Source organism: Hyla sarda, chromosome 8 (assembly GCF_029499605.1).
Source record: "Hyla sarda isolate aHylSar1 chromosome 8, aHylSar1.hap1, whole genome shotgun sequence".
NCBI lineage: Eukaryota > Metazoa > Chordata > Amphibia > Anura > Hylidae > Hyla > Hyla sarda.
In genome coordinates, this window is record NC_079196.1 from 155646599 (window position 1) to 155660232 (window position 13634).

A 13634-nucleotide genomic window follows, 5' to 3' on the forward strand; every position below is an offset into this window, starting at 1 on the left:
CACTGTCCCTAAACTACCAACCTTGGCCCTCTAGGGGACTCAATGGATGGCCCCTATAATCTCGCCCTAATTACAGATATCTGCCCTAGCTGTTTGATGTGTAACTGGGGCACTCGTCCTAAAAAAGGGTGACCCCCGTATCTCCGGACCCTATACCGTACTCTATATTACCCTAATGTGCCAAGATATTATCATGCAAACACAAAGGATAAAGTAAAGTACAAAAAAAATGCTTTTAAGATGCTAATGTGTGCAAAAACTCAGTTAGGCCCCTTTCACACTACAGTTATGTTCCAGCATTCCGACATCCGTTTTTCAGCAATAACGGGTAATAAAAGAAATTGATGAAATAACTGAATACAACATTTGATAACTGATAACATTTGATAACGGACATTCTGTCAAAATATTGGACATGTGCCATCCGTTACTTTATTTCCATGTGACTTTATTACAAAAAAGGGATCATAAAAAAAAACGGACAAAACCGGATAATAATGGATGTTTTTTGTGAACATCCCTTTCCTATAGACTTCAATGATAAATTTTATTGGACGTTATTTCACCTTTATTTTTGCTGGAACAAAAAATAGTGAATGCACAGTCTTATGTGCTGGCAAAAATAACGGAGATTAGTAAAAACTGACATACCTGATGCAAAAGGATGGTCAAAAAAATCTCACTGACATGAATGGGATTTTTTGAAGGACGTTTTCAGGACTATTTGACGGGAGAAATGACGAAGGATTTTACAGGAGGATACCTGTAGTGTGAAAGGGGACTTAACTGAACATGTATAGATGCAAGAAAAGATTTTCCATTAATACATGACCTTATCCTCCACAGGCGTTTCACCACTGTAGTGGATCATCAGGAGGATCTAACAGAGATGTTCACTCGTCAGAGCGTGGTCCAGCAGTGGCAATAACCTGCCGTCCCGACATTCATTTAAGCAGCAAAGACTGCCCTGATTACCATCCCCTTGCCTGCATGACCAATTGGCACATATCCCTGTCCGGGGATGCGCCTCCCCCTGGGATGTGTAAAAACACTGCAGCACATGGCTACTTGTAAACAGACGGGCCTCCTGGGAAGGCATCATCCCCTACTCTGCCAAAGTCCGTTGTGCGCAGTAGGAGCTGGCATATAGGTAAACCACAATATGTTTCAGGGACTAGCGGCACATCCCATGGCCTATCTTATAGGCATTAATCACACAGAATAACATGATTTAAGTCCTTATACAGTAGTGTTATTAGTCCAGACATGGAACCCCAATAGCGCACTGGAACCACAACATCATCCATCCGGACTATCAGGTATTGATGACATACCAGAGCAATGATGCTATAGATCCGGACTACAATATGGGTGCATAAGCGTGTATAAAGATGATTATTATTAACAATAGGTTATCCTCTTAATGATAAATTGCAATAAACAAGCTGTTTTAGTACTCCTGATTCAAATTACAAAGTATCCTACCGGAATGAGGTTGTTCTTAGTCTGGAATTCTGAATATCAGTCAAGTCAGTAAGTCAAAATGTACTTCCCTGTAAAGTCGTACTGCCGGGCGGGGATACGTGCCGATTGGTCGTGCAGGCAAGGGGATGGTAATGAAAGCAGTCTTTGTTGCTTAAATGAACGGCGGGACAGCAGGTTATTGCCACTGCCAGACCACGCTCTGATGAGTGAACCTCTCTGTTAGATCCTCCTGATGATCCACTACAGTGGTGAAATGCCACGATGAGGATAAGGTCATGTATTAATGGGACATGCTTTCTTGCATCTATACATGTTCAGTTAACTGAGTTTTTGCACACATTAGCACCTTAAAACTGTTTTTTTTTAACTTCATTTTATCCTTTGTGTTTGCACGATATCTGGGCACATTAGGGTATTATAAAGTAGGGTATAGGGTCCGAAGATACGGGGAGTCACCATTTTTAGGGCAAGTGCCCCAGTTATGTATGAAACAGCTAGGGCAGATTTAGGGCAAAATTATAGGGGCACATCCCCTAGAGGGCCATATAACCTTATTAAAGGTTGATTGATGCTATCTAATTATGAGAAATCACACTGCAAAATGCAAGCAACTTACTACTCCCAGAATAACAAAGCAGGCAAACTATTAGCCAGCCACCTGAAACTAAGACAACTAAAGTCACGTATCCCATATTTGATACATCCGACAACAAAACAGAAATTGTACACACCTACAGGCAGCCAACAGATTCAACTTCCTTCCTTATCCCTTTAACAACTCTCAACTCTAATCGAAGACATATCTGGGGAAGAGGTTAGCCACGTAATACAATCCCTACCATCTGATAAAGCACCGGGGCCTGATGGCTTTGTAAACTCCTACTACAAAAAATGTAAAGATCTACTGTCCCCACATCTTCGTGACTTCTGCCAGGCAGAAGTCGTAAGAGGATTCTTACCGGTTTAAAATCTACAAGTCACAATTGTCACCATCTCCAAACCCGGAAAACCTCATGACTACCAAGATCTAAAATTTTTTGCTAAACTATTAGCGACGCATATTTCTGCAGTCCTCCATTACTTAATAAATGTAGATCAGTCCGGCTTTGTGGCAGGTCGTCAAGCATCAGATAACACTAGGCACCTACTAAACATCTTCTGCTATCTAGAGCATGCTAGAGAACCTGCAATGATCATGGCTATTGACGCCGAGAAGGCGTTTGATCACCATCGGAGGTCGTACACCTTTTCAGTTCTGCGCAGGATGGGCTTCTCTGGTAGCATCCTATCAGCCTTATCAGCACTATATTCTCAACCCAAGGCCCGGGTGCTCGCTAATGGTTCTCTATCGGGTATATTTCAGCTCACCAATGCTTCCAGACAGGGGTGTCCCCTATCCCCACTTTTGTATATTCTGTCCATGGAGCCTTTAGCACAGACTCTCCGCTCTGATGCACAAATTTCTGGCGTTACTAAAGACGTTATCTCGTTATACGCAGATGACATTATTCTGACGCTCACTAACCCTCTAGCCTCCCTACCAGCGGCCATGGACAGAATATCATATTTCGGCCTTCTCACTTACTACCACCTGAATGAATCCTAGACCCAAGCCCTTCTGGTCAACCTCCCTGCACCTGTCACCTCCTCTTTAAAAACGGCATATCCATTTGATTGACAGACAGATTCCCTCCGCTACCTAGGGATCTCTCTTTCTTACCCATATAAGACGCTCAATCAAATAAACTATGAACAGTTTCTATCTGTAATATCTGCAGACATACAGTCATGGCAGTAAATGTTGGCACCCCTGAAATTTTTCTAGAAAATTAAAGTTTTTCTCACAGAACAGGATTGCAGTAACGCATGTTTTGCTATAAACATGTTTATTCCCTTTGGAACTAAACAAAAAAAAGGGAGGAAAAAAAAGCAAATTGGTGATAATGTCAAAACCAATATCCAAAAATGGGCTAGACAAAATGATTTTCACCCTTTCAAAATTGTGGATAAATAAGATTGTTTCAAGCATGTGATGCTCCTTTAAACTCACCTGGGGCAAGTAACAGGTGTGGGCAATATAAAAATCACACCAGATAAAAAGTAGAGAAGTTCACTTAGTCTTTGCATTGTGTGTGTGTGTGCCACACTAAGCATGGACAACAGAAAGAGAACTGTCTGAGGACACGAGAACCAAAATTGTGGAAAAATATCAACAATACAGTTCCCGTATACATTTTCAATGTGAAAACCGTACAGAACCGTATTGAAAACCGTATGCATTGACTCTCCATTGAAAACCGTATGCCAAAAGATGCATCAGGTTGTGTCCGTTTTGCACCCTGTACGGTTTTGTCATTTTTTTTCCCCTACCCAAAATCGTAGTCTACCACAGTTTTTTGTCCGGGTGAAAAACTGTATTAAACCGTATACGTTTTTTGGTTTCTTTTACATGGAAGTCAATGGGAACTGTACAGAACCGTATGTGCATACGGTTTCATCCGGTTTTCACCATACAGTTTTTGACTTTGCAGTTTTTTTCTTGGAATTTCAACCAAACAAGTGAAACTTTATTCAAAATGGAGTGAAAAGTTAAAAATGTATACTTTATTTTTTCTTAAAAAACGGATGCAACAGGACATCATTTTTCAAACCGTAAACGGTTTTCAATAGTATACGGGTTGAAATTTGTACACACGTTTTGATACAGTTTAGTCAGGTTTTGAGGAATCCGTTTTTCATCAAAAACCTGATACGGGAACTGTATTGCAAAAACATGGTGTGCATGCACCCTTACAAGTCCATCTCCAGAGATCTAGATTTGCCTTTGTCCACAGTGCGCAACATTATCAAGAAGTTTGCAACCCATGGCACTGTAGCTAATCTCCCTTGACATGGATGGAAGAGAAAAATTGATTAAAGGCGTCAACGCAGGATAGCCCAGATGGTGGATAAGCAGCCCCAAACAAGTACCAAAGATATTCAAGCTGTCCTGCAGGCTCAGGGAGCACCAGTGTCAGCGTGAGCTATCTGTCGACATTTAAATGAAATGAAACGCTATGACAGGAGACCCAGGAGGAACCCACCGCTGACACAAAGAAATAAAAAAAGCAAGACAACATTTTGCCAAAATGAACTTGAGTAAGCCAAACTCCTTCTGGGAAAACATTTTGTGGACAGAGAAGACCAAGATAGAGCTTTTTGGTAAAGCACATCATTCTACTGTTTACCGAAAATGGAATGAGGCCTACAAAGAAAAGAACACAGTACCTACAGTGAAATATGGTGGAGGTTCAATGATGTTTTGGGGTTGTTTTGCTGCCTCTGGCACTGGGGCCCTGAATGTGTGCAAGGCATCATGAAATCTGAGGATTACCAACGGATTTTGGGTTGTCCTGTACAACGCAGTGTCAGAAACCTGGGTTGGCGTCAGAGATCTTGGGTCTTCCAGCAGGACAATGACCCCAAACATACATCAAAAAGCACCCAGAAATGGATGGCAACAAAGCACTGGAGAGTCCTGAAGTGTCCAATGAGTCTAGATCTAAATCCCATTGAACACCTGTGGAGAAATCTTAAAATTGCTGTTGGGAAAAGGCGCCGTTCCAATAAGAGAGACCAGGAGCAATTTGCAAAAGAAGAGTGGTCCAACATTCCGACTGAGAGGTGTAAGAAGCTTATTGATGGTTATAGGAAGTGACTGATTTCAGTTATTTTTTCCAAAGGGTGTGCAACCAAATATTAAGTTAAGGGTGCCAATAATTTTGTCCAGTACATTTTGGGAGTTTGGTGTGACATTATGTCCAATTTACTTTTTTTTCCTCCCTTTTTTTGGTTTAGTTCCAATACACACAAAGGGAATAAACATGTGTACAGCATAACAATCCATGCAATCCTTTTCTGTGAGAAATACTTAATTTTCTTGAAAAATTTCAGGGGTGCCAACCTTTACTGTCATGATTGTAGATAAACTCAAAAAACCTGACATATCTCGGGTAGACAGAGTGGCCACATTTAAAATGTTCCTCCTTCTCAAATTCCTCTACCTATTTTGCACTCTTCCTATCTCTCTTCCTTTATCTTTCTTTAGTAAAGCTCAAGCTCTTCTCACATCCTTTATTTGGACGGACCAGCGTCTGAGACTCTCCGCCTCTATTTTTGCTAGGACGAAGCTGGTCGGTGGTCTGGGTTCCCCCGACCTTAGACATTATCACATGGCTACATTAGTAGCTATGTAAAGGCGCTGGTTGAGTAAGACTGTGGACCTGCCCTGGGTGGTCATCGAAAGCTTATCTATTGCTCCTTATACAACCAGAGGTAGCTTCCTTTTTGGAACATCTCCCCACCACACATCCACAATCCTTTAGTGAAAGCCTCTTACAACGCTTGGGTAATGTTTACTGCTCTCGGCTTTAACCCGAGTAGCCAATATTGGAGATCTACCAATCTCATTCATACAGGCTTCTATTCCAAATCTAAACCTGACGGAATGGATAGATCATGGTATCACACACACACCTGCATGTTATATGAGGCTTCCAACATTAGGATTTTTCATGACTTGAGATCTACATATTTCCTTCCCTCTGCAGATTTTTATAAGTATTTGCAGATCCGCCACTTCTTACACAACCTCTCCCACCCTGGATAAAACAGATTATAATGTGCTCCGTCTCCTCTCCTCGACCCTCAAAGGTCTGAGCTTTTATATCATAATTTGCCTCACGACAACTCATTTTCCAAAAGAAACCCAGTGCGCTATTGGGAAAGAGATCTAGCATGCGTATTCTCAGATTTTGAATGGCAACATGCCTTAAAACAATACATGCCGCCTTTCAATGCTCCTCCCACCTGGCAATAAAAACCACTCTAAGGTGGTATTACACACCTGACAAGCTGTCCCATATTATATATATATATATATAGATATATATATATACACACACACACACGTTCCCTACCAGTGCCTGTTGTCATGTTTGCGGTGCCCCTGGCACCTTGTTACACATATGGTGGGACTGTCCAGTGACTGGCCCCTTCTGGACTTCGTACAAACAACTATTAAGGGACATAATAGGCATAGATGCCCCCTTCACTCCTCAACCCATGCTTCTCTTTCTTAGCCTCCAATGCATACCAAAAAACCCTAGAGACCTCTACTGCATAATCTGCATCCTAGCCAAAACAGCCATAGGAAGTCATTGGAAAACCCCAGGGGTCCCATCCCGTGAGTCACTAATTAATAAAATAAACACAACTTACTCATTTGAAAAAATCTTGGCCTTGGCTTCAAGTAGATTTCCGGCCTTTGCGGCTAGGTGGGATAGCTGGAGTAACTCCTCATACTGTGTAGATATTTGACCAGCCTCAGCTTTCCCCCTCCTCTGCCACCCCCCTCCCCCGCCCCCTGTATCTCACATTTACAAATACTCCCCTTTCCCCATGTATCCGTTCACATAAAGCCAGAATAGAGACCACATTTAAGAGACTCTTACTCTCTAATTGTAGATATAGAGGGTAAGGAGTAGAAAAAAATGGAGGAAAGCGCCTCGCGTAATTCTGTGGGCTAAGCATCCCAAATGCCCTTTAATAGAGTATATGCTCACCTTGTGTGAACCTTGGTTTCATGCATATCATCCCTTTGCTGCGGGTAGCAACGTGTAATTTTCGGCTGCAGCCTGCAGTGATGACGGTCTCCTCTGGGGGGGGGGGGGGTCGTTAGTAGGCCAGGCGTAAAAGTATCATGCATTTTATTTATACACGGGACTAGTACAGGAAAGTACTTGTCTCCGCATGTGAATCTACAGAGGCAGCGCCACCGCAGAATTTTTTCTACTTTTTTTCACGCCTAATTGTAGATATGGCACCATAACCTGAAAATCATACTAAACTTGGCGTTTATTCGCCTATTGACTCACCACCTATTAGTTTTGTTTGTTTTTATGTTAAAAGAACATGCATATCATGTACTGTTTTCAATGCCGAGTCACCCTTTGGGCTTTTCTTTAAGCATGTATGAACCTTGTTTATGTTCTGAAAACTTTAATAAAAATTATTTAAAAAATTAATAAATTTAAAAAAAGTCATCACCTACCTAAGGAATAAAAGAAAATTATCTGATTAGTGGGATCCAACCACTAGTGAATGGTGCTGCAGCACATGATCACTCACCTCTCCATACATTCTCTGTGGGACATGAACATTGCTGAGTGCTGAACATGCCAATGTACAGAGATTCCATAAAAAAATGAATGAAACATGGACAATCCTGTGTTCTCATAATAAGTAGGGGTTCCCGGGGTTGGAACCACAGTTTAGATACTAAGTGTCCCTAGTTCTGTGGTTTGTTGGTGATTAGTTTAATGCTTGAGATAACTCTTACATTTTAAACTTTGGTCTGGGGCCCAAAATGTCGTAGTTACCCTCTTGCCTGGATCCTCATCCTCAGGCTCTATCATATCTGGAGTATAGTATTTGGGCGTGCACCCCTCCCTATTCACAGGATTTTTTTTTAATTGATGAGTGGAATGAGTGTTCAGGTCCCATCCGAAATGAGGCAACCACCGCGTGATGGATGGGGGACACATTTTGATCAAAAAGTGCGATTAGAGCCTCAATTTTTTGGGACCAAGAGTGCTTCTGCAACATTCTTTTTTGTATACAAAGTCCAAGTCACATATAGAAACAGAAGAGTCCGGCAAACCAACGCCCACTCGATTAGTAGACACCAGCTGCTCTCAATGGATACCAAAGGGGGGGGTGCACTCCCAATGATATAGAGTCAAATAGCATACAATGAAGGTAATAGAAGGATGACTCACCCGGTAAACTTGCTTGAAGGAATATTTATTCACAAACACCAAACAAACATACAGCCGGAAGAAACAGAGGAGCGGCCTCACAGTGATAGACTGTTTCCTGCGCCCAAGGGCACTTCCTTGGCAGCCCCTGTATGTTTGTTCGCTGTTTGTGAATAAATATTCCTTCAAGCAAGTTTACCAGGTGAGTGCATGCTTCTACTACCTTCATTGTATTCTTTTTTGTATACTTTGTATTTGCCAAAGCAACGTGCATCCGTGAATTAGGTAGTTGTGCTGGCTATTTTTGTTTCTCCATGTAGATCCTAACCAGATCAAACCTTCTTGTACCTACACACAGATTTTTCTCACTGAAAATGACTGGCACAAGGTTATATTGGAGCTCAGTTTACCAGAGCCAGAGTCACTTACCAGCTGCCATGGTAGGAAGCATGCTGGAACGTTCCTCATCTAAAATAAATGACCAGTCTTCATAGAAGAAACTAAAAAGCAATCAGATAAAAAAGGAAAAATAATAGCTTATTAGATCATGAAAGCTTTAAATATTTTCAAAAAGTGTACTTTTTATATATTACAGATGAAACCCTAATAAACACTTTTCTAATTGGTTTTTATTTTAAAAGAATTCTTTTTTTCCATGTCTATTTTTATTTTGAAAAATCCGCCACTAGGGGTCTCCCTAGCAGTCCTGGACACAAGAATTTCGGACACAGAGCATGAGTCCGAAATCACTCTGAGCTCGTAGGCAAGCATGGAGCGCTCCTGACCCACCATTGTCCTTTTTCCTGCAGGGCACGGCAGCTCTGTCATCGGAACAGAGAGTGGGAGACCCAGGAGCTACCTTCCCTGTCGTTTGCCGGGGCTGTACGCACGCTCATGGATGCGGCCGAATAGCAGCAATTCCTATCCCCCTTAACGACGCAGGACGTATATTTACGTCCTGCGCCGGCTCCCGCGATATGAAGAGGGATCGCGCCGCGATCCTGCATCATATCGCGTCGGTCCCGGCGCTCATCAACGGCCGGGACCCGCGGCTAATACCACACATCGCCGATCGTGAAACTGAAAGTGAAACTGAAAGTGACCCGGCTGCTCAGTCGGGCTGTTCGGGACCGCCGCGGTGATATCGCGGCGTCCCGAACAGCTGACCGGACACCGGGAGGGCCCTTACCTGCCTCCTCGGTGTCTGATCGACGAATGACTGCTCCGTGCCTGAGATCCAGGCAGGAGCAGTCAAGCGCCGATAATGCTGATCACAGGCGTGTTAATACACGCCAGTGATCAGCATAGGAGATCAGTGTGTGCAGTGTTATAGGTCCCTATGGGACCTATACCACTGCAAAAAATTTTTTTTAAAAAAGTGTTAATAAAGGTCATTTAACCCCTTCCCTAATAAAAGTTTGAATCACCCCCCTTTTCCCATAAAAAAAATAAAACAGTGTAAAAAAAATAATAAAATAAACATATGTGGTATCGCCGCGTGCGTAAATGTCCGAACTATAAAAATATATCATTAATTAAACCGCACGGTCAATGGCGTACGCGCAAAAAAATTCCAAAGTCCAAAAAAGCGTATTTTGGTCACTTTTTATACCATTAAAAAAATGAATAAAAAGTGATCAAAAAGTTCGATCAAAACAAAAATCATACCGATAAAAACTTCAGATCACGGTGCAAAAAATGAGTCCTCATACCGCCCTGTACGTGGAAAAATAAAAAAGTTATAGGGGTCAGAAGATGACATTTTTAAACGTATAAATTTTCCTGCATGTAGTTATGATTTTTTCCAGAAGTGCGAAAAAATCAAACCTATATAAGTACGGTATCATTTTAACCGTATGGACCTACAGAATAATGATAAGGTGTAATTTTTACCGAAATATGCACTGCATAGAAACGGAAGCCCCCAAAAGTTACAAAATGGCTTTTTTTTTCGATTTGGCGCACAATTATTATTTTTTCCATTTCGCCATGCATTTTTGGGTAAAATGACTAATGTCACTGCAAAGTAGAATTGGCAACGCAAATAATAAGCCATAATATGGATTTTTAGGTGGAAAATTGAAAGGGTTATGATTTTTAAAAGGTAAGGAGGAAAAAACGAAAGTGCAAAAATGGAAAAACCCTTTAAGGGGCTATACAGCGCCTGCCATGTCCCACCCACTTCCTCCCCTCGCACAGTGCTCTGAACTGAGATACCGAAGAGGAGAGAAAAAAGGTATTTTTAAGGGGATTTAAAGGAAAATAAATGCAGGGAGAGACTTAGAGTCAGGGACAGATGGGGAGGGGGATTAGAGAGAGCTTAGATGGTGATAGGTACTCTTTAAAAAGGTTGTCCAGGAAAAGAAATAACCTGTGTATGGTGTCAAAAGGCTGTCTAGCTTGTAGCTGTGACATCTGGTCAAACTCTCTGAAAGCAGTCTGCTCTGTCCCTGCTCCCCATTCCCTTTTGTCTGCTGTGGACCCGACCACTGATGTGAAGTGAGGGAGCAGGGAGCCTTTCTCAAATAAGACAGCAGTGAGCCAATTCTGCAACTGAGAAAGGCTTACCACTGCCTTAAAATCTATTGAGCAGTAATATGTGCTCCCCCTCTTCAGATCAATGGTCTGGTCCTAAGCAGAATTATTTTAATACTGGCACACATCTATTACAATTGAAGCACATGTTCACTTAGTATCCATCTAACATGTTTCACCATATCAGCAGTGCCATCAGGGGCATGGGACATTGACCTATTAAAAGTTGTTTTACCCAATATGGCAGTACAAGTATCCTCTTAATCCCATATTTCAGATCCAGACAAATCCACAACCTGTGTATGGTGTAAAAAAGTATAATGAAGCAATTAACTAATATAATGCTATTCTGTACAAATCTCTCCATGTCAGCTGAGCTGTCTGGCTAGTAGCTGTGACCTCCCATCTCTGAAAGCAGCAGTCTCCGTCTCTGCTGACATTTAGAGTAAAAACTATTTTTAATAGGTAAATGTCCCATGCCTCTGATGGCACTCCTGATATGGTGAAACATGGTAGGGAGATTTACTCATTTGTAATATATGTGTGCCAGTATTAAAATGATTCTGAGAGGTTTTGAGTCCAACTATTTCAGTCCAGACTTTTGGTGAAGGCAGTTTTGATTATCTCCACCACAGTATTTGCACAGTAGTTCACATTCGGATTAATTTACTTGTTAATAATTTTATTACTTAATGCTACTTGAGAGAGAGACTCATCTCAGTGATGGCTGCTCAGCAAATAACTGACTAAGGTAGGACAACGCTGCAGGCAGTGATTGGTTAAGAGTGCCATCACTGCCAAGACGGGTCCATGCCGCGGGGATCCGATCATCCAGCATGGCTGCCAGAGGTCCGCTCGCCTGCCTCCGGCCGTCTCCAGGGGTCTTCTGCTCTGATCGAGCAGACCAGAGCGGAAGAAAGCCAATAACACTGATCAGTTCTATGCCCTATGCATAGCACTAAACAGTATTAGCAATTAAATGATTGCTATAAATAGTCCCCTATGGGGACTATTAAAGTGTAAAAGAAAGTTAAAAATATAAAAAAGAAAAAAGTAAAAAAAATGTGAAAAATCCCCTCCCCCAATAAAAATATAAACCATCAGTTTTTCACATTTTTACCCCCCAAAAAAGCGTAAATAAAATAATTAATAAACATATTTGGTATCGTCACGTGCGTAAAAGTCTGAACTATCAAAATATATTGTTTATTATCCTGTACGGTGAACGGCGTAAACGTAAAAAAATAAAAAAAATTCGAAATTGCTACTTTGACACATTTAATCAAAAATAAAACCTAAGCAAACGTGGTACCGATAAAAACTACAGATCACGGCGCAAAAAAAAAGAGCCCTCATACCGCCCCATATACGGAAAATGAGAGTAATAGGTGGTCAAAATTTCAAACATACAAATTTTGGTTAAATAGTTTGAGATTTTTTTAAAACGGTACAATTATTGAAAACCATATAACATAGTTATTATTTTAATTGAATTGACCAAAAGAATAAAGAGAACATGTAATTATTACCGTAAAGTGTACAGCGTGAAAAAAAAACCTTGGAAAATTGGATAAATTGCGGTTTTCTTTTCAATTTTCCAACAAAAATATATTTTTGGGTTGCACCGTACATTTTATGGTCAATTAAGTCATGTCGTTACAAAGTAAAATTGGTGACGCAAAAAACAAGCCCTCATATGGATGGAAATATATAAGAGTTATGATTTTTAGAAGGCTAGGAGGAAAAAACGAAAATGCAAAAAGAAATTTGGCCAGGTCCTTAAAGCCAAAATGGGCCTGGCCCTTAAGGGGTTAACATTGGCTACAACAATAAACAATTTTATCTGCTTCTTGTTACCTAAGCCTGTTTGGATCTGCCAGCAGCATGTGTACATAACGTTCCAGGGAATGTTCATTCAAAGCACATCGCAGCCAGGCACGGCCCCTTCCTATATCAGTAGTTATGTTCTTCAAAGCATAGAATCTCTGGAGTTCATGTTTGTTAAGAATTTCTTTCACGTACACCCAAAATACTGGTTCTGAAAAGAAAACAAAAAAAACATTAATAAGGTTGAGAAGATGATTTTTAAAAAGATTTGTCAAAAAGCAACTATAGCTAACTGGATAGGCGGCTGCTGTTCTCTCTTGAAGCACTGCAGAAATAGGCAATTTAAAACAAATATCTGTTTTAAAGAAAACTTATTTAATTAAAAAAAAAGTTATATATAAAAAAATAAATAAAAAATAAATAGGCAATTTGTCATTCAGCCTTGTGTTCATTACATTGCATGTCTCTTAAGTGATCAAAAGAGATATACCGTATATACTCGAGTATAGGCCGAGTTTTTCAGCACGATTTTTCGTGCTGAAAACACCCCCCTCGGCTTATACTCGAGTGAACTCCCCCACCCGCAGTGGTCTTCAACCTGCGGACCTCCAGAGGTTTCAAAACTACAACTCACAGCAAGCCCGGGCAGCCATCGGCTGTCCGGGCTTGCTGGGAGTTGTAGTTTTGAAACCTCCGGAGGTCCGCAGGTTGGAGACCACTGCGGCCTTCAACAACATCCAGCCCCCTCTCACCCCCTTTAGTTCTGAGTACTCACCTCCGCTCGGCGCTGGTCCGGTCCTGCAGGACTGTCCGGTGAGGAGGTGGTCCGGTGGGATAGTAGTTCCGGGCTGCTATCTTCACCGGGGAGGCCTCTTCTAAGCGCTTCGGGCCCGGCCTCAGAATAGTCACGTTGCCGTGACAACGACGCAGAGGTGCGTTCATTGCGAACGTAATTCTGCGTCATTGCCAAGGCAACGGCTCTATTCCGGG

At 41.6% G+C, this 13634-nt stretch overlaps 1 protein-coding gene across 9 annotated transcripts in view; it reads right to left on the reverse strand.

Annotated features, from left to right (window-relative positions):
* The window catches only part of SNX29 (sorting nexin 29), an 819108-nt gene that overhangs the window by 696085 nt on the left and 109389 nt on the right, over positions 1 to 13634 (reverse strand). For all 9 annotated transcript variants that reach the window (XR_008847045.1, XM_056534825.1, XM_056534821.1 and 6 more), the window contains 2 exons: positions 12675 to 12855; positions 8712 to 8782 (listed from right to left, as the gene is read on the reverse strand). Coding sequence is in view for 8 of the 9 variants with exons in the window: in XM_056534825.1 (XP_056390800.1) it covers positions 8712 to 8782; positions 12675 to 12855 (252 nt within the window). In the remaining variant the exon portion in view is untranslated. The remainder of the gene's footprint in view (positions 1 to 8711; positions 8783 to 12674; positions 12856 to 13634) is intronic.